Source organism: Bombus impatiens, unplaced genomic scaffold (genome assembly GCF_000188095.3).
Source record: "Bombus impatiens unplaced genomic scaffold, BIMP_2.2 scf_1445, whole genome shotgun sequence".
NCBI lineage: Eukaryota > Metazoa > Arthropoda > Insecta > Hymenoptera > Apidae > Bombus > Bombus impatiens.
Window position 1 is genome coordinate 557,027 of NT_177864.1, and position 22,059 is coordinate 579,085.

The 22,059-nt window shown below is 45.3% G+C and overlaps 1 protein-coding gene across 1 annotated transcript in view; it reads right to left on the bottom strand.

Annotated features, from left to right (window-relative positions):
* Nucleotides 1-22,059, bottom strand: part of LOC100742880 — a 200,368-nt gene that overhangs the window by 74,034 nt on the left and 104,275 nt on the right. Inside the window, 2 exon segments of the mRNA XM_033324001.1 lie at nucleotides 15,260-15,404; nucleotides 19,408-19,578. Of these exon segments, the coding sequence (XP_033179892.1) occupies nucleotides 15,260-15,404; nucleotides 19,408-19,578 (316 nt within the window).

Genomic DNA, 22,059 nt, shown 5'->3' on the forward strand with positions numbered 1-22,059 from the left:
AAAAAAAAAAAAAAAAAAAAGGAGACGCACCGAGACTAAACCCGCTTGATTTTACGATTCATCGTGAAAGCCCTTAATTCGAGAAGAGGCCCCCGACACAGAAATTCGGTTAACGTATCCCGAAGACGCATGAATATATTAAATGTAATATATTCGCCGTTGAAATGAAAATGCACGCGAGGACGAGGGGACACGGTATAGTCAGAAGCGGTAGCTCGTAAATGTTGATGAGTTTACAACAAAATTACATCGTCGACGGAGCAACGCGGCACGCCTTATTACTGTGATTACGTCTAAACGATCTATCGTGTCGGGAACGTTTTCGAGAGTGGCTAAATTGATAATCGTTCCGAAGAGATTACGTTGATACGCTTCGACGAACTTTACCGCCTTGTATCGCAAATCTCTGCTCGATTTATTTCCATCCGTAGTCGTGTCTGCGTCGGACGTTACCAATCCCCTTCGAAATCGGCCACCGAGAAAACTTTTTCCCACCGGCAGAACCTCTCCGCCTGTTCCAGTCCGTTTGCAATTTCTCATTATACGGAGAATATAAATTTAATTATCGGTCATCCATTCGAGCCTTTGCTTCATTTATCTTCCTCTTGAACTTTTAATATCGATATTGCGAGCGTCGACAGCTCGAAAGAAGGTCGTCACCTTTTTCTCGGCGGAGAACTCGACCTGCGCTCTTCTCCGTCCATTCGCAAACGCATCGGTACGTTCGTTAGACCAGGCTCCGCTCGATTCTCCATCCGCAGAATAAATTAACGTCCACGTGGAGCAATATAGGTAGAAAACGTGCCACCACCGCACCGTAGTGATATTTAACCAAAGAGATGTTCCACGAGATTCGTATATTTATAAATAACAACCCGGCAGATACGGCACCGTGACTACATCCCGAGAACACGGTGAATACGTGCTTGTTCACGTTTGATCGTGTTAGACCGTAGCTGCTGTTCCACCGGTGCTGTTTAAATATGTTACTGCTGACGTTTCACCGTTTGCGTTTTCCATGGCGTTTCGCTAAATCCTGCATGCCACGTGTAAACATATTTCAAACGATAACTCTTGCTTTTTGGGGCCAAGTTACCGGATATCTACTCTGGATTATGACTTAACTAACGATCCCGCTCTAGAATTAATGACCTCGATACCGCCATTACGTTTATCACCGTGCACACTCGAAAACCTCTTTCCATTGCACGAGCTGGAAAATAATCGCGCGATAGACGTAAGTCGATCTCGACGATATTCAAAGTACACCACGTGTCTTCCGCTATGTTTCTCTTCCCTGGTGAAAGTTCCAGTTACGCGCGGTGAACATGGACAAATGGACGAAAGAGAAGAAAACTTATTCGTGCCACGATGGTGTTGCGAGTAAAGGTTATAATCGGTGGCAATCTGTCCACCGGTCGAGCTTTTATATCGGGATAATAACGAGGTTTTACAGCACTTGAAGAATTCCCTTGTGGATTGGTTGCGCGTGCAGCTCTATCACACTGTGTCCATTGGATATCTTTCGGGACAATGGGATAAAAGAGCGCCGCTACCGACCTCGTTCGACATTGTACGACACGAGTGGAGCGCGTTGCGGCACGATTTCTAAAATTCGATTACCATCGAATCGCGTCGGGGAGCGAGCGAAACACAAAGGGGCAGAAGCATCGATTGTGTCTCTACCTGTTCGTTTTGAAAAGAAGAGGCAACTCTCTCTCTGTTCCATTCCGAGCTTCGGACTTTTAATTCATCCTCGCTTAACGCAACGATTAATTAATCCTTTTAAGCTACTCGCATTGTTTCACGAGCCGTGCATCGGCACGAATTCATATTTCACGAGAAATATCCGACTTCCCTGACGATCTCTTTAAACTCGTATTCAAATCGATCCCACGCGGCTCACGATTTTCATTATATATCGTTCCGCGGAATATTTATTTTCCTCGTTGCATGTAGCAGCACAACCAAGTATCGTGCTTTTTATTCTTGTACGCTTAAATCAACCGTCGACCATCAGTGACTAGAGCGTGAACGATCATCAACGTACGTGTAAAGATCGGTGTCCGTGAATTTTGCAAAAGTCCTCGAAACATTCGCACCAGCGATTAACACCGCGCGTGTCAGTAATTTTCTCGCAAAATATCGCGATGGTCGTTAAATTGGAAGAGGATATTCTACGAAGGTGGAATGACGTTTAATGTACGCTGGCGACTGCCTCGACTGACGAAAAATTCGTATCAAAGGCCTCGATTCAATCAAAGGCAAATTGTGATTGTCAGAGCATGAAGTTAACCCACATTTCCATCAGTTTGTGATACAATTTCATTATACCCGGCTCGCGCCTCGCTGGCTCGATTTCATGTTCAAACAAGCAGCGAGCGGCCCGACTCCTGCGAAATTCTGAAACATAGACACACCAATGCCAGAGCACTCCAACTACCTGACCAATATTTTAATCGACCCTGTAGCGGTTGTATTGTTTATCGAACGAGTTCAAGAACAATCAGTGAACGCGAAGTTCAAGGGAGCGGAGAGAAAAGAAGAAACCGAGTGTGTAGCTTTGGAAAGAGCGATTCGAACGAAAAGCACGGTATACACGAAACAAAAGAAGAGAAAAACGAGCGAGAATAAAAACTACGATGCACACGATGCTACGTATTATTCCGAATAATTCTTCGGATTCGCCGTGCCGCTAGGTCTCTACAAAATTGACGAACATTGGGAGAACCAGGTCAGACGTTCAGCCTCGTCCTGATCGTAATCTTAATTAACGAACACAATTACAGCGGACTTGGAGTGTCTTGGTCTCGTTGCAGCGTGTATATAACGGTGTAACGGTGCCACGCGAGTTAATTGCTTGAATCCGAAACTATCGCCCCTTTTTCATTGAAACGGACTTTCTACCTAAGTGAATCTTAGTTACTCGTTCCCAACTTATTTTTCACTCGCCGTTGCGTCGATCGCTCGCGAACTCGCAAAGCTTCGAAGTTTCGAGATTTCGAGAGACTATAGCACTTGATATATACGTAGTGGCGTTCGTTACTAATTTTTAGCAAATTGAAATGGAAAGAAAAAAGGAAGACTGGAAATGCCAAAGTTCGACGTTATTCGCGTGATGGCGACAATTCAAAGGTCGAGTTTGGTAGGCGAGAAAAACGTGCTCGGCTTGTCTTTCAGCCTCGACTTGATCGTGAATGCTGAAGATACAGCGTGGACATAAATTTCATTCGGTCGCGGGACCGCGATTTCGCTGCAAGTAAGATTTCGCGCCGAGACTGCGACTAATGTTGCCAGAGGGGAGAGTCGATGTTCCTCGATTGTGCAAATTTTTCTGCAGTAGCGTTCGACGAGACAAAGTTCTTGGAGAACTTTCGAGCGAAACGACCGCGAAGATCGAAGAAGCACGGGTCGATAGAATGAAAGATAGATGTCTTGTTTGCGAAGAAATATTCTTGACTTTTCCGAGCGTGGCGTCGCTTAAAAGTTGGAAATAGATGATACCGCGACTGACGTTCGTGACGTTGCTCCTCGGCTTTAATTCGATTTCGGATTGACGTATCAGTCCGTGGATGTTATTCGGCTGACAAATGAACTTCCACCGTTTCTACGGACTTGGCAAATGAAAAGAACGAAAAAAATACACTATGCTCGTTCTCGGGGTTGCGAATACTATGGAATAGGAGTAGAAGGGAAGTGGAAGGGGCGGGTGGAATGGAAATCCTATAGCGCGGTTTTTTTCCTTTTTGCATGCCCGAAACAATCGAGGTCGTGGACGTTTTCCTCGTACGGGTTCGAGTTTCAAGCGGAGTCCCCGATGAGGGGAGGTTGTGACCGAGGGGTGAACGACTCGAACCGGGCACTAATTTCTGGTGTGAATTCGGCTTAACTGCCGTGCCAGCCTCCTACGGCCGTACCCGGAAAATTCAACGGCGCCAAAACAATCGGACGGACGCGAAAACTGCATCAGACGCGGAATTCGCGCTAATTGTTCCGACGGTCCTTTTCACTGCTACACGCTGCTGTACGCTGCTAAACGCTAACCTGTCCCGTCTCCTTTCCTCTGCTACCCCGATGTTCGAGTTTCGGCTACAATATGTCGATGATTACTGAAACGGCTGCAATTTCGTGATCCTCGGCGGCAGACAGGGTTCTTTCGTCGGTGTTTAATCGCTACCGGATCTAAGTGTCCTCGTTTTCGGAATCGTGTTCCATTTAAAAACAAATTTCGTTAAAGCGGTCTCTGTTAAACCGACGTAACTGATATCGAAAATTGGTCAAATTTCCTGTTGTTCGAGCGCATCGATGAAGTACCCATATATGTATATACGTAAGTATTTGTAGTCAAAGACGTAGAAAATTAATGACAATCCACGTAGAAGATGTTACCGTTGCGTGAACTCCGACAAGCGATACTTCACACCACGGGAGTTGTACCTAGTCGAGCTTACATCGCGGCGATCGACCAGGTGCACCGAGATACCTTCATACTCGAGTCATGAATCCTTTGATCAGAGTTTGTAATCTTCCTCAAGTCGAAATGGTTTCTGACGAAAAAAGATTGCCGAGAAATATTGCGAACAGCGCGCGAACACATCCTCGAGTATAAATATACGTCCACGAGATATAATGGACCCTTGGTTCCGTTTCAGCTCGCAGAAACATCCAAATCCCGGAAGAAAATCGATTCTCTTATCGCGATAAATCATCATTACAATTACATCGAGACAGGAATATTCTCCGGAGCCGTAAAATAAACTCCGCTCTGCCGATTCCATGCAATCCGCAGGAATTTATCTCCCTGTTTCTGCGTGCCCGTCCACACATACACACACATCCACGATATTTCTCCAACACGTCAGCCTCTCTTTCTCTCTCCTTCGTTTGGTCTGTCTTTCTTCCCGCATGCAGAAAGTATGGAGCTTGTCTTGTTGTTTCTGCTTATTTGTCTCACCCCTCGCGTCCATCTCCGGAGGATCGTTTCTCTTTCCAATAGGTAGTCACTCGTCTCTTCGTCATCTTCCTTCGTCCTGCCCACGACTCTCTTTATCCAGCTGACGTAACAAGAGGAAGTTCCGGCCACGTTTCATATTTATAAAAGAGTTAATATTTATCCGGCCCCCAGGTGGATAGCATTTTACTCGCCCACTTTCCATTCTCGTTTCCATTTTCACGATTCGTGCTCGCACCCCTACCTACCCTTTCACGACCTCCGTGCTCCGCCTTTCTTAATTTTCATTTTCGGCTTCGTCGTTTGACGATTAAAACACAAGAGAGACCGGTACTTTGGCGATCCGAAAACGTGGTTGGAAAATTAAAAACCGAATAAATATTGCGTTTCGTTCGTACGGCACGCTATCGATACTGCGTGACAAGGCAAAGGATCTAAAATAACCAGACATCAAAGAGATAATTGTTCCCTTTAAAAGTTTCGTTATCTGTGTGGCTGTGAATGAAACTCGATTCACAGGCAATCGCGAACCATCGACTAGACGCTGCGAATGATTAAAATTATCGCTGAAAATAATAATAATAAATATGTAAATATAGAATGGCGTTCATCCGTTGTACATATTATGATTTTACCTTTCCTAGAGCACGTTAAAGGGCCGGCCCGTTATGACAACTCTCTCTCTGTATCACGCACACACTTCAACAATTACGTTATCCTCCCGATTGGTTTCCAATAACGCATTTATCCACTCGAATGCACCCTCTGTGGGTTATCAAACGTATCAGTTTTCAAGTGCACGCCGCGCATGCAGCGAAACATTTCACCGATTGCATATTATTCAGCGAATCCTGTTTTCTTCCATCGTTCTGAATTATTCACCAACGTGCAAATATTCATTCCCATCGAGCCCGACGTGTTTTATCGCCTATCGAAGCCCGGCCAAGATCCTCGCGAATCGCGTTGACTTAATTTACTATTTGTTCATAATACTCCACACGTATCATCGCTCATAACCTTCCGAAATTTGATCGACTCCGATGTAATCCTGATCGAGCGGAGAGCGCATGGTTCCATCGATCATTTGGCGCAATGTTAATCTTCCAATATCGCTAGTATGTAATTATCTTTTGTCCGTTCCGGTTAAACCAGGTCAGTAATTTTACACCAACGTTCAGCTACGATTCGTCCATATTTATTTCTATCGGAAATAATGCGGTTTTCGTCGTCGAAATCTGTTCTACGAAATCTAACGAACATTACAAACATTTCGACTATCGATCAGGTCGACCGAATCGATTGATAAAAGACGGGCCGAATGAGACAAAAATATAGACCAATGCACGACGTGACAAGCAAACAACAACTACTCGAAACTGTTTTCCTTGTCGTGTCGTGTGTACTCGAGAGAGAGAGAGAGAGAGAGAGAGAGAGAGAGAGAGAGAGAGAGAGAGAGAGAGAGAGAGAGAGAGAGAGAGAGAGAGAGAGAGAGAGAGAGAGAGAGAGAGAGAGAGAGAGAGAGAGAGAGAGAGAGAGAGAGAGAGAGAGAGAGAGAGAGAGAGAGAGAGAGAGAGAGAGAGAGAGAGAGAGAGAGAGAGAGAGAGAGAGAGAGAGAGAGAGAGAGAGAGAGAGAGAGAGAGAGAGAGAGAGAGAGAGAGAGAGAGAGAGAGAGAGAGAGAGAGAGAGAGAGAGAGAGAGAGAGAGAGAGAGAGAGAGAGAGAGAGAGAGAGAGAGAGAGAGAGAGAGAGAGAGAGAGAGAGAGAGAGAGAGAGAGAGAGAGAGAGAGAGAGAGAGAGAGAGAGAGAGAGAGAGAGAGAGAGAGAGAGAGAGAGAGAGAGAGAGAGAGAGAGAGAGAGAGAGAGAGAGAGAGAGAGAGAGAGAGAGAGAGAGAGAGAGAGAGAGAGAGAGAGAGAGAAAGAAAGAGAGATGCAGCAGTTGCGAGAAATTTTAGTCAGTCGACGCCTCGAGCACACGAATCGTTCGAGTAGAATGGTCGCGGGGGTGAGGTTCGATGTCAAGACGATTTCGTTTCCAACCCTTCGCCATTTCCAAGTGGGATCACCGAACACTGATCGCCGATTGTTTCAATCGGCTTTAGCCACCGGCGCTTCTCGACTTCCATCCCTTCTCTTTCCCCTCTTCTTATCCCGACGCCCTAAACTCTATACAATTCAACTCGACTTCTGTCCGACGAAGATACGAGCTCCCGGATTGGCGAGCACGCGAGAAAATCCAGACGTCGAAATTTCCATACACAGCGCGAACTTTCCATAAGTATCGGTGTTCCGAGTATTTATTGAAATCTGCTGCTTTCGAAATCTGTCTGGACGCGATACGAGGGCTTGATACCGGAGCATCGATCCTGGTATTTCTACTAATCCTGCCTCCGTGCAATTCCACGTGATTCAAGCACGGTGAAACCGGCTGAATCGTAGCAGAGATCGCGCTAAAAGAGAAACGGCTGGTTCTGTGAATTATTCGTCCGTGTTCTCCGATGGTTCGGACAGTCGGCGCGTTTATTTCCCGTAAGAACCGCACGACGGTTTCTTACAGGCTCCAGTTCGCCCATATTCCTGGCGAAATACCGCGATATACAATTCCAACGATGCATCGATGCGCTTTTACAGTTCCGCCCGCGGAATTGGGCGATTCGATTTACTTGGCCGCGAGAGCCTTTTATCCTATGCTCCTTGTACGTTTGCCAACGTTTTGCTCGCGTCCTAACCTCTTCGCGTGAGAACGCGCATACACGTCCCACGTCAGTGGGAGTTAGGAGACCGACAAACCTCGAAGAATGGGAAAAATCGAAGACAGAATGGTGAAATGCGCAGCGGTGCCGTTCCTTCTCGCTCTCTCGTTTGAAATTACTTTGATCCGGGGGTCTGGAGGTTTCTTTTGTCTGGAGGATCTCTTGGTTATCAAGCCGAACGGGAGGAGAAATTCACCGGCAATTTCACACCGGTTCAACTGCCGGAACGAAAGAGAGGCGGTTTGATCCTGAAGTCACCGGTTCGAGCTCCAAGCGGAGCGGTACATCGTCATTTCCGGCAAAGTTGGACCTCGTTAGCCGTTCATCGAGCACTTCGATTCCTCCGTCCCTCCCCTAGTTCCATCCTTCTTCGTCCGCTTGCCTCTCTACCGTTTCACTTTCTCCTTTTTTCTGAAATAAGCCCCGTTCGCTTCTCCTCGAGGAGGAGATTAAAGAATAGAAATCCCCGAGAGCAATCTTATTTTCTACTTTTTATTTTCTCCTTTTCTTTTTTTCCCAAGAAATAAATATACCGATATTTCATCGAGTTTCGATATAACATCTTCTCCCTCGACGACACTTCGTCTAAATCTCGTCGTCTCTGATCGACTCTTTTCGTGACTGCTGCCTATTTCTCGTATTCCGCCACTTGTATTCCGTAACATTCACGAGTGGCATTTTGGCAGTTTCGTGCGATTCTTACTATCGACGGAACAGAGAACCGGGGGTTACGTGCAAGGTCTGTTCGCCAACGAAAATAATTATCTTGCTGTTTCGACGGCGTTGTGCCGAACGCTTTTCGCGATACCTCTATGCAGATCGACTTAAATACGATTGGGTCGCTACGTCTTGCGACCGGAAGAACGTCGACATGGTAAGTGGAAAGATAATGACGGGAATAATTCCTGAGAAACGATAGCGTGACGAAAATATGGAAATATTTGAAATTCGTCCGTCGTTACGCTTGCGTATAATTTTTCTTCGCGAAGGCTACGATACAGACGCGATTCTACAAACCGATTCGTTTTTACCTCGTTTTCGGAATTTATGAAATTCCATTGGAAGATATGGAAAATGAAACGTTTGCATGTTTAATTGTTATCCAAACGTTTGTTAACCTGTCGGCGATTCTATGAAAGATATAATGTACGTCCTTTATTAAAATAGTTTATCAAACGCGTTCGGCAGCGATCTGTGTTTATTTTCGAGTGCGCCTCCCCGTCGAACGAAGTGTCGAAAGAGCCGGCAACATTTGTCACGCGCGATCGTTTCGAGTATTCGAGGATAACTCGATAGCGGAACACCGGCCTGGTCGATGGAATCCATTCGTTTTCAAACGTCAACTCCTTCGTCAGGGACCGACAGTATCGTCGACACGTCCGTAATTATCTTCGCTTTCCTATCCCTTGGGAAGTTGGTGGCAGAGCTAATTAACGTACTACACAACTCGGCCATTTCGCGCGGTGAATATTTTCGATGGGACGCGACGCGTATCGTACCACGGTATTGTTACCACCGTCTGTTTAACGCTATGTATCTCCTTTTCGTTTTTACATCGCCGAACTTTTAGCGATTTTCGCCTTTCAGTTAACCAGGGCGCGAGCGACGCGCGAGTGCGCGACCAGAGTTCGTATAAATTTAATTTAAAAAATACCCGAGTCTCGATGCTTAATTACGCGTTCGCCGGTGGCATTTTTCGGCAGAAATTGATTTTCCCCTGCCATTCCCGGTTTCATTACTCGAGCGCCAGACCGCCACCAACCTATCCTTCTCCACCAAGCCATCCTTCGTTCCTCAACTTTGAAATTCCACGAAAGTTTCTTTGCCCCTGGAAGGCTACATATTGACGTTCATTTTTTCGAAACGATCGTCATTGGCCATCGTTTCCGGTACTTCCCGTGCACGAAATTCCAACGTCGCGAGACGAAAGTTCACCAAACCTAACTACTTGCTTGTCCTCTTGTAACTACTTTGGATCGATAGCGCAAAACTTTCCCCTTCCGACTTGATTTAAATTAAATGTCAACAGCTTGTACGCGACGCTGACTTCCAACTTTTCTATCGGTGTCTCAGTCTCTCCGCTTCCCTTTCGCTCTATACTTTTATTTTCCGTTTGATCGCGAGAAATACGCTTAACCGTAGCTATTAATCGTCAGCCACTTTTACTCTTCGTTGATTTTCGGACTGCGTTTCTCCACAGGAAATCCGCATCATCGTTCAGATTCCGTTGACGATACATTTGCTGACTGCAGCGAATATAAATTCGAAAATCTTCGATTTTTTTCGCGACGAATGTCTCGCAACGGGAGACAAAATGTCGGACACAGAACAGAATCGTCGGTGTGATACGTTTTCATTAGCGCGTGCTAGCAGTATCGCGCGAAGCGAGCGTACCGAAGATAAGTGGTTATCTCTCGTTTCGCTTTCTTTTCTCTTACTTTCCAAGAGGTTGTGTTCGGTCGGAGGCTCGCGAGCCGGATCACGCTATGGAAGCAGGTTTGTCTTCGTCAAGACAGACGAAAGGAGCGGGAAAGTGGTAGCTTTTTAGAAAGCGCATTCTCCTGTCCGTCCTCTCGTGGAAACGATCCACTCAGCACCAGAAAAGATGGTGCATTGCCGCTTGAAAAATGAATATCTTCAACCAACGGAGGAGGGAGAAAAAAATTCCAACCCGTCGACTGCTTCCCGTTCGCCTCTTTCTAATAAAACGTCATACGAGAATTTATTTACTACCCCGTCTTTCAGCCTCGCTTCTTCTTACTTCGAACGTTAAACCAAAGGCTTCAACAACTGCGAATATTTTAGTTTCAATGTTCGTGCAACTCTGCGCGTTTCAAACGTTTCGTTTGACTACTACCGAGAGTAATTTTTTATAAAACATCGCGAATGTCTTATAGCGTGGTTGTCGGTCTGTCGTCGATTGTAATTCGAGTCGGAATACCTTCAGTCTCGAACTATGTCGAAACTAAAGTATCTTCTTAAAGATATCTTCCTCGGGTATTTCTCCTATCGCTTGTATGTTCTGATGGTACTTGTACAGGGAAGTAGAGGAAGAATGGAAGTAGAGGAGGTAACGAGGGGTTAAAATCAGCTACTGTCTACGCCCGCGGGATCTAAAGTTTCGGGAAACACGAAAATGGATAGTTAAGCCAGGTAGATCAGCCTGTGTAGAAACCTCGATGCAACTCAGCCCGCTAATTAATACCAATTTCGCTAATCCACGTATTTCTCGCCTCGCTGTTCAATGAAAAATATACCCCTGCCTCCTTTCCACAAAAATCAATCTGCAATCTGCTACAATTCCCATCGAACGATATCGCGTACCGATCACCAAACAGAAATTTTTACTCCAATTCCGAATACGAATTTAATCCACCTTGATCCCTGTGCGATGCAGTCGAGGAACAGTTTAACCGGCAAACGTATATTTGTCGCCTCTAACACGGCTATTTTTGTCCCCTTTTCTTGCGAAACGCTGCGAGTCTACTTATACCAAGCGTAACGAACCGCGAACTTTATGGCAAGCATTAATTAGATTAACGGGATCATTAGTTGTGGTCACGCGCACTTCTTGAACCTTACGCGTCCCGTATCGCCGCAAATCCTAGAAAGCAAGGGGCCCCGCGCATGGAACTCTGCCGGTTTATAAATTAAACAAACAAGAAAAGTATCGTAACGGATGGATCGCCTCTGGTCGTTGTCATATCGAGCGAATGTTCGACAACCTATTCGCGGAAATAAAGAACGAAAACGCCGCTAACTTCGTCGAATTTATTTTAGAGGAGACTAGGAAACTGAGAAACTTTGCACCCTGGCAAATTAATCTTACTGAACGAACCACGTAGAATCCAATAGTACACAGGTGTTTCGCACTTTACGAAGTTCGTGCTTGCGCACTATCGAAGCACGTATACATTTTCTATGAGTCATAGAAGAATTATCATTTGCAGGGGAAATTGATCTTTTGCTGTGACTTTGTGACTTTATCGTAGCGTCCGAGCAAACACATGAATTTTTTGTATTCGATCGTAGAGAAATAACTGGGTTATTTCCAGTGAAATAACACCAACGGTATGAAATGATGAGAAAAATACGCGAGTCACGTCACGCGCGTGTTTTTAAATTCAGAAGAAATCCGTGAAGTTTCGGAATACTTTCTCTGCGTGCTGTATCCACGTTCCCAGGGTCCCGGTCCGTAATAACATTGAAATTCAATCCAACGTGCCGCTCTATAAAAGTAAACCAACCGATAGCGTATTCCTGATCATCGTCTTTCAGTCTTGTTCCAATTTTCTCTTAATCTGTAAGCCTAGATCCGAGTAAAACGGCTGAAGTAAAGCAGATGATAGGGCAAATTCCGTTCGCAAGCTCTTGCGATAATACAACAGCACCACCGATCGTCGCGATATCGCGAATCCCGCACGTCGTTTTGTATCTCTTCTCGTTTAATCGTTTCGAGTAGCGTATATCAAAACTGTCAGAAATAACTGTAACCGGCACGAAGAAAAAGATGTAGCTGTCAAAGAATGAAAGGAAACGCGGATAGAAATTGAAACGATGGAATAGACCGAATCGTCTTCTTATTGCATTTGTCAGTTCAATTAGCGGAATTGAGAACCTTTCAATGAGAGGATACGTGAAACGTTTCCCTGTACTTAACATCGTATCGTTTCTGCCTTTCTTCCCTCCCCAATCCTTCGATAAGATTTCACCGCTTCGCCTGCATCGCGCACAGTAGCCCTTCTATGCTGTGTGTCAAGCGAACGTTACAGGGGAGGAATAACTTGTTCCTTTGGAAATGGCAGCAACGAAAGGAATTCGTACGTTCCAAGAGAAGTAGCTGTCTCTTTCGCGTAACAAGAATTCTGGGGTGAAAAAGACGATTCTTCTTGACACAAACGTTTATTTCGCGCATTTATCCCGCCAACGAGGAAAACACGACGATATGCGATAGAAATGTTCGATTTATTAGCAAATCATCGATCATTTATTAGCAAATAATCGAATTTCACCCTGTTGACAAATTTCTTCCCTTGCCAATGGAAATGTGGCAATTTAATGGCGATTCAAACGCAGTTTATTCGCAACAAATCATAAACTTGTTATTAGAAGTGCGCGTTCCGCTGTTTTATTAATAACTCGGCTAACTTTCTACGCTAGTCACCGAGCCGAGTAAACGTCTAATTAATTTTAGCCCGAAAACTTGGCCGGTACACGTTCCACGTTGGTGGAACGGCGTGCCGCTCGACGTTGTATGCCGCGTAGTGATGTTTTTCGCGTTCTGCCGCTATCCTTTTCAACCGAGAGGAAGTCGTTCACGGAAGAAACGAGTTTCTGCCACGTACTTGGAGGGTGCGAGAGAACGCGCGTCAGTTATGAACGATGCAGGGGTTACAACGTTTCCGCGAAGAAATTACTTAGGCGTCGCATGCAACGTTGGCGGGCCGTGCGTGGATCGGTTGCTTCGCGGAAAGTGACTGCTAGTATTTCCACACTGTTCGCGATTTCACGTTCGTTTTACCGTCCTTTAACGGCCACGTTACCGTGCCATTCGCGTTGTTACCTTAAACATCGTTTACCATCGCGCTTCCGTTGCGCCACTAGGAAAACTCAACCAAGTAGGAGGCGGTTGATAATGATGATGCAACGTACTCAGAAATTGTTACGAGCTTTTTTCAACGAAAGTGTCCGCTTTCCGAGCGAGACGATGATGCATCGTACTTGGAACTCGCTATAAATCGCTTCGACGAAAGTCATTGTTCAAGTTTTTACGCGTTATTCCCGTATAAAGTGCAGTTAGCGCAGTTTTGTATCCCTCCCCCCTTTTTTTTCTTTGCTTTGCTATTCAGAAAAGCTTCGGTAATGGTAATAATCGTATCATAGAACGGTACGTCAAACGATGAAAGTGACAAGAAAAATGCGAGGCGATTACTCAAGAAGAAAGATCAAGGGAGGCGGTCGTAAACTTTCGACGCGCCAGCAACTTGTGTAATTAAAAGCGTGTGCTCGCACACGCGCTCTATCGCTAATGGCTTTACGACGGAGCGGAGAGAAGAGAAGCAGACTGATGAAAAAACCTGTGGAAACTGGCCGATCTTCCGCTGTGCTAAATCTTAGGCAAACGAGGCTGAGAAGGATAAAAGTGTTCTGAACTATAACGCCTATCGATTTCTTTAACGCGAAAATGTCGAAGGGTCGTTGAGGTTAGGGTCCATAAAATGGATCTCTTGTATAATCATCTTCTCGTGGGAAACGATGCTAAGCTAAGAACTGCACACTGAGTGTAATATATTTGCCGTTTAATCCAGATTTTGTAAGTTTCTTTTATACTTTGAAAATCTGGTATAAACTACGAGTATTAACGTTAAGACGTAGATAAAGATAGATTAAGTTGCTGTATAAATTTTCCTTTATTTTCACATCACGGCACGCGTCTCTTTAGCCTTAACTAATTTAAAACGTACCGTCAAGGCACACTATGCAACACGTTGGACGAACGTGTAAATTATACCAGCGTAGCGTTCGCGTAAAATTGAGAGGTCGCGATGAATAATTTTATAAAACATTGTCACGGAAAGAATCACAAGCCCGAGTTAACTTGTCGTATATCGTCTGCAGTATTTCTGTCGCGATAAACGTTAGTAACCACGAAATAAGCAACTACACCGACGTACTAATTTCATTCTAATTTGAATCGCTACTATATACAGGTAAAAGTATTCTGACACGATCCATATCACCTACGATATCGATTTGATCGAAATAAAAGAGCGATCGTAGAAATTCTACACGGAAGCTAAGCAGTACATCTAATGGGTTTAAAATTACGTCAGGCGGTCTGTCAGTCGACAACGGAACTTCATTTGCCAACTCCCCTTTAACTTTTCGTTGTTACCAGCACGTTCGCCGAGATTGAATGTTCGAGGGAGCTTAACGTTTCGATTTGCCGCGTTGCTTTTCAATCTCATATCACAGCTACGAATTAGCCCCGTCAAACTTCTCCGCGTATCGAACCTTTGAATATCGCGCGATCGCTTACCATCGGCGATAAAAAAAATACGTATCATCGCTACCTCTCGACCTGCCTCTTCATAAAGAAATTCGTCGGCATCGAGGGAGAAGCATTAGGTCCGACGTAGGGTGTGGGTCGACTGACATTGAAAAAAGGGGAAGTTGGTCGGTGTTTGAAGACGAACGGCGAATGGCTGAACGAACGGTAGGACGTATAGATATATAGAGGCGCAAAGAACGAAATTCAGCGCGAGAAGCAAAGAAATTTACTTCTTTGATTGACATTCAAAAGGAACACGCTTTCTTTAAGTTGAATTATGAATAGAAGGAGCATAGGAAAAGCCGACGAAACCTCCGAGGGAACATTTTTGAGAAGAGGCGGACGTAAATATTGACTTCCGGACTTACGGCCGTCTAGAAAATGGGGCGAACCCGTGGCGAACGCGTGGCATACGGCTTCCGCTGGTTCGTTCGTGTGGGTTCGCCTGCATTCGCTCGATCGCCAAAAGTAGAATAAACTATGGTAATGATGCAACGTTTTCACTCACCGACTCTCCATCCTGCACTTGCCCTCCCGCGCTTTGCAGTTGCTTTTGAAGTCCTCGAAAATCTGGCTGCACGATTTGCCGCGTAAACAGACGCTCAGCGCATGATTGCAGGTTGGCAGAGCGTCGATGGCGTACGGGTCCTTATCTGGAACGAGCATCAAGAAGTTAATGCAATATTTTCAGTTCGTGTTTCCGTTGAACGACGGCTTGCTAAGTGACAACGTCGATGGGCCAGAAGTGTGGCAGGGGAATTACGACGCTCGCCAATTTCATGGGGATAAATGAAAATATTGTCTGCGAGTATCTGACGTTCAGTTTGTTAAAGTTTTACATAGCATCGTTGCTGACGGAAATGAAACACCGAAGCATGTTCCTTTCTTAAAAAAAGAAAACTATTTTTCGAAAGAGATAGTCACCGCCCGCGACGCGACGATTAGAGGTAAAATTTAAACAGAACGGATGGACGAAAAATTCTACTAAAAATCTGATACACCTCTTTGCTCGCTCGAAAGAAACGAATAAACACGAACGGGTTACGCGTACATTGAGCTCGCGTTTGTTAAAGGAGCGCGGTAATTGGTGGTGGAGTAATTAAAAAATTCCTCGAATGAAATTACCGTTCGTTATTAGCAAGCAGAAAATTCATGGTACCGTTCGCAGCCCTAGAAATCGCGGCGAAATAAATTGAGGCTCTCGGACGTACAAATATAACGAAAAGACGTATCTGCGCGAAACCCAATGAGAAATAAAAGAATAAGTCGCCGGTGCGGGCGCCTGGGTCTGGGATAAAAAGAAGAATCAGAAAATAATAAAGGTATTCTCTTATCAAAGGGGGAAAGAAGAGTCCGGATGGGTGTGTTAAGAGGCGAGGAGAGATTTTTCGCGGATAAAGGGAAGAGGATCCGGAAATTTCCTGTGAATAATTTCAAAGACCGCCATCCCTCTCTTCTTATTCCGCTCACGAATTCCGCGATAACAAAAACGATCACAATTAAACGCCGGATTAATTCATTTAAGGCCGGAGAGATCCGTAAGCGGATAGTTGAAGAAAAATGGATAAAAATCGGAGAAAGAAGAAGTCAAGTCGCGGCATTTACAATCTGCTTTGTAAATTAAGAACGGAGGTGAAAATGATTAGCAAACGCGCGTGAGATATACGTAAAAAAGAAGAGTCGACGAAATAAGAATAATGGAAGATGGAGGGATAGATGGGCGAGAGAGAGGACCAGATAAAGAGAAGAATTCGTCTCGCGGAATCGACAGGAAAGAGGAGAGGCATTCTGTTGGCGTCGCTAAGAGTGAAAACGAAAAAGGAGAAAGATAACGAAAGGGGAAAGAGCGAGAAAAGCTGAGAAAGCTGGGGAATAGAAGGTAGTAAGGGGCGGGGGTGAAAGGATCGCGGCTGGAACAGCGAGTGTGAGTGAAAAGAAGCGTATTGGGAATTATCCGTGAATCGTTCGAAAATGCTCAAAAGGCTCGACGGCCCGGACGAGCGAGCCCTCGGGAAAATGAACAATGGAGACCGTAGGAAAAGCCGCAATGGCGCGGAGGTTATATAAGAGGCCGCAGTCAAAGATATCGCGATCCTTTTGTTTCTTGCACGAGAGCCGCGTCCGATCCTCTCTTTTCATCGAAGGGAAATGTCCGGCTGAGTGGCACCTCGATCAAATTTTCTTGTGTCGTACGATGTCCGTTACAACTTCCGCTACGTTGTCTCCGCCAACTTACCAGATAACTTTCCTACGATTAACCTAACCTCATCTGATACGTCACGGGCAAACCTAAAGATAAATGTTTCCGATAGATTCGTTTCCATGGTAAAATTATCCAACGGACTAAACATCCATCAAGCATTCGATCGGTGTTAAATCGCGTTTCAGATAGTTGATACGCGTCGAATGTACTTTATCGGAAAATGACAATGACATATTAGGGGCGGCTGCGTTTTGTACCGATAAAATATTCATTAAATTTGTCCGCAAACGCGAAACGAAAGAGGATCAGGAATCGAGGGTCGGTATTCATGGGACGTGAAAATGTTAATTTCAAAAGGAAAACGGAAATGTCTCGAAAAGGAAGCAATTAAGAGAAAAATAAATTAAGGTCAGGAGCCAAGATTTCACCGCCCGTGAACTCCGCCTTGAAATATAATTTTGCTATTAAAACAGGGAGAAGAAAAAGCGGAACTTTGCAGTAGAAATACTTTGAGCAAAGATTGACGGTGTAGGGAATTTATGGATGATCGACAAGGTTACCAAAGCATTCGTCAAACTGATATACCGAACTCCCGCACGAACGCTTTAGCGTCGACATGCTCAACGTAACTGAAAATATAATTGCTCGCCAAATACGAATAAGATAGCGAAGGATGGATGTTTCAAGAGATCAAGAACGAAGGAGAAAACGCGAGCCATTGCGATCCTCGAGGCCGAAGGAGCAGGAATAATTTGGAAGTAATGAGTCGAGCAATTAGAAGAGTTTGGCCAGAATCTTAATTACATTTATCCCAGTGTATAAGCCGGTATGGTCCGGTGAAAGCCGGTCATACGGGAAAGGCAACGCGGATAATGAAAGCCCCGTGCCGCAGCCGCTACGAAAACCAGGAAGCTTCGGCACTTAATGAGATTAAATTCGCCCTCCTGCTTCGAAAAAAGGGAACGAAGAAAAGGAAGAACTGGCTTCCGGGTGGCGAAAAAAAAAGAAGCAGAAGGAGAAAGGAGGCCTGGCAAAGGCACGCAGCAGCTCTTCCCTTTTCCCTCCGTTAAACGCGCAAAGATCCGCGCGTTCTCCTCCTCTCGAAGTCAACGTCAGTTCCAGAATCCAGTGAAAAGCAACGCGTTGTAGCTTATGCAGCCGAGGCCTTTGAAGCTTTCGACGAGGCATAAAAAGATCGCAAAAAGAACGAAGAAATCGGTTCTAAGCTTTCGCCTCGATGCGCCGAGCGTAACGTGTTGCATCTACGATCATCCGGCTCTGCCTCGCCACCTTCGTTTTTCATCCACGAGCTATACTGCGCCAGCGTTTCGACCGAATTAAATCGCCTATCCTATTATCGAGTCGAGGCTACGAAATAATTAAGAGGGTTAACCGATACCGGCATTCGCGAGCGTATCCCGAAATTAGACACCTCGTTGGGAATTTTGAAAAAGAGAAAAGCGGATCGATGACCGTAACTCTATCTTGTATCAATCGAACAGAGAGCAGAGAGATGCGATTTTTCACTGTGGACGTTTTAAAAAATCGAATGACCGCGGATGATGAATTAGAAATGGAGGAGCGAATACACGATGCGAGTACCGGGCACGAAAAGCGACCTTACATGACCCAGTTGTGAACGAGCGGAGTGACATGCGAAAAAATAGATAAGAATAATTGTATTTCCAATTTTCCTCGGCCGAAAGTTCTAACCAGGCGAAACCGAGTTAAAATAGAAAATATGTAGTTACTGACGACAGACGTGCCGGTCGATCCAACGAGAAAGCGTATTGCTGAAGGGGATCCTAGTAAAAAATATCCGACTACAAGCTCCGTGCTAGTCGAAAGGCATTCGGATAATCTTGCTCGTACGAAGGGCAATCACGGGGAATGCGAACGGTAAATATCGTCGACGATTTCTCAGGTAAAGACGAACGGGACGGATTCCGCTTTCGAGGACGCTCGAGCTTCGACCAACGTTCTCGTTCTTCCGGTTGGCGGCTTGCTTCGAGTGCGTACAACGCCAGATAGAAGTTAAGGTTAAACAAGAAACGAACGATGGGACAGATTATTGGAAACGTCGCGCGTGTACGACTCGTTAAAAGTTTCCGAGCATCGTCGATGGGCGACAGACCGAGACCGCCGAGAGGAATTTCCCCGACGCTCGCTCGGAATCTCTCGTTGCAATCACGACCTCGCGATTAAACGCTTGTTAGAAGATTAACGCGTGTCCAGCTCGATCCCTTTTTCACGGCGACTAGATCGATCTTAATTGATTTCCTCTGTTCCCGCCTATAGAATCCTATTTTCTGATAATAGAAAAACTCGACGACTTTATATTCGTGGAAAGATTGGCGATCGTATCTGGCCCGTTGAAGTACGCGGAAAGCTGTTGCAATTTCTTCGGATAGTATCTATCGAAAAATGTAAATTTTTCTCCGATGAAAACTTACCTTTCTTTGAGACGTAGATGCAAGGGTGGTCGAAGAGGAAATTCTGAAAACTGTTGCAATCCGGATCTACATGCGGTTCCCTGCAGAGGCACGTTGGGCGGAAGAAAGGGAAAGCTTGCAGAGTGTGCAGGGCCGCTTGACACTTTGTCACTGTCACCGTCGAACAAGCCACTGAAACAGTTAAATTATTATTAAGCAAGCATGCTCATTGCCGATGACAAATACGTCTCCTTAACGAGGCGCGAGTACGAATAAATTTTGCGTACCTCTCTCGTATCAAATCCTTCTCGTAAACACGTGCCAGTTACGGTAGGGAAATGAAACGCGCAATTCGAACGTGCGAATGACGTCGGACGAAACACAAGCCCGTAATTGCGCGTGCGATTAAACGAAAACAGAAGAAAATCGAATCGACAAAGTCGCACGCGTACGTGTTTCGTGTACGGTGGATTCGGCAGGATTATATTTCACAGGATAATAATTAGTGGAAGACGCGACAAACGTCGGTAACGCGTTGCTGCGAAGACTGGGAAATCCCATCGAGGAATTGGGCGTAACGGGAGCCGAACAAGGCTCGACAGAGAGATTATCGTGCAAGAATGGAACGGTCGCGTTACACCGTAGGGAGCAATGGGAAGTCCTATAGTCGGAAAACCGAGGATAACACTCGAGGTGCCTCGATCGTTTCAGCAACAACAGTTCAACCTTCTGTGTAAACGTAACCCCTTTTCCTTGTTGCCACGACGCGACGGTAAGATCCATCGACTGTCGTCGTCGATGCGATACGCGAGGAATGTACACGCTTAGAAAAATTTCACCCGAGGGAAGAACACAGAGATATTACATTACGAAATTGTTGAACGCGAAAAAGAACTTATAGAAGGCGATATATGTGAGACGAGGCATTTCACGTCATGATATATTCGTTTCGCGACAGTTAAAAATTAATTTGCCGCCTGAGAAAGGTGATTTCGCCTGGAGTCGCGTCGTAAACTTTGCCTGGCCATTACTTAGCCGGCCGAGAATCCAATCGATCCGGGAAACCAGGCTTTTAGGACACCGGGTATAACTTTCCTAGAAGACCGTGGAAAGATGGTAAACGAAGAGTCAGTGCTCTATCTTAAATTAAACATTAACTTCTGGCTGCCAGAGAATTTTACTTTCCGCTTTGTAGCCGGAACTCCGACTCGTACGAATCTTTTTCTTCTTTCCTCCCCGGTGGCATTCCCTTTATTTCTCTGCCATGCCAGCACCAGCACTCTTATTTCCTCGTCGACGGAACGTTTAAATTAGGTCGCGACGACGTCGACGCCGCCGATGGTTAACGTCGTTTTCATCGGTTCGCGACGAATCTATGCCACAAGTTGCACGTTGCCGTCTTCTCAAAAAATTCACCCAACGAAAATCGTATCATCGGCGTCCTTCGAGTCAACGTCTAAAAGGCTGGTCGCGATAAAGAAATGGGTCACCTCCTCCCAGGTTAGCAACTCTCTTCTCTTTCCATTTCTGCATCGTATTGCAGACGCGATTTGTTATCGAGATAAATCGAGATTATCGGATCGCAGAGCCGTGCTAATATTCCGTTAGCGGGTGGAAAAGCGCAATTGAAACTTCCACTTCGGTCATTATTTTTCGATCTGACATTCGACGATGACGACGACATCTGGATTCATTACTTATACCCCATCGCCGCTGCTGCACGGTTATTACGAAACTTACGGTGTCTTGGAATAGTAATTAAGGCGCACTCTCGTTCCTATTCTTTCTCCGAACGACGCTGTACTAATTAATCTGCGTACGGGGGAATCTCGCGCGAGCAGGAAAAAGACGAGGAAGAGAGCGAGTTGAAACTGCTTTAACGAGGAAATATTTTAACCGTTAAAATCGTTGCGCGAGTAGTCTAGGAAGGTTGCTCGGCCGATATCTCGCTCTTTCGTTCTCGTAAGAAACAACGTTCTCGGTGAATAAATAGCAAATAAATATCAAAATAAATACGTATGAACGCGGCATAAGATTATTGAAACCATAGTGACGTCTCCTAGGAACTTTTCAGGAATTGCAGATGCTTAGGCGGCCAATTTGCGAAATTGAAACGCTGCTTTGTCCTTAAACGGCCTGACCGACTCTGACCCGGTACCTTGCTCGCTCTTTGATGTTTAAATCTGACAATTTAGTACCACTTTAGAATAATCGTATCAACCGATCTCCTATTCCGTAATACGTGGAAAGTTGCGGATCGTAACGAAGCGAAACAGAAACCGATCGGCGGGAAATAGTTTCAGCGAGAATAACACGATCGCGGTGGATCGCCAATGAAAATAAAATTCGGCAACATTCGAAACCGATACGATTCGAAAACTGCAAGGCAATATCAAAACAGATTTAATAAAACAGGAAACAAATCAACCGTGGCAAAAATAAAAAGTATACGGTCCGCTATCGACTAGAAACGACACGGTTAGAAGATTGATTGTTCTCTGAAAACAAAAGGGAACCAATAAAAAAAAAAAAGGAGGAAAAACAACGGAAACAACGTTGTAAAACTTGCTTCGTATTATCCTACGGGGGTTGAATCGATGGTAGCGTAGAAGTCGTGAACACGCTCAAATCGTCACAATGCACGATATTGCACAAAACCGAGGATCTGGCAGC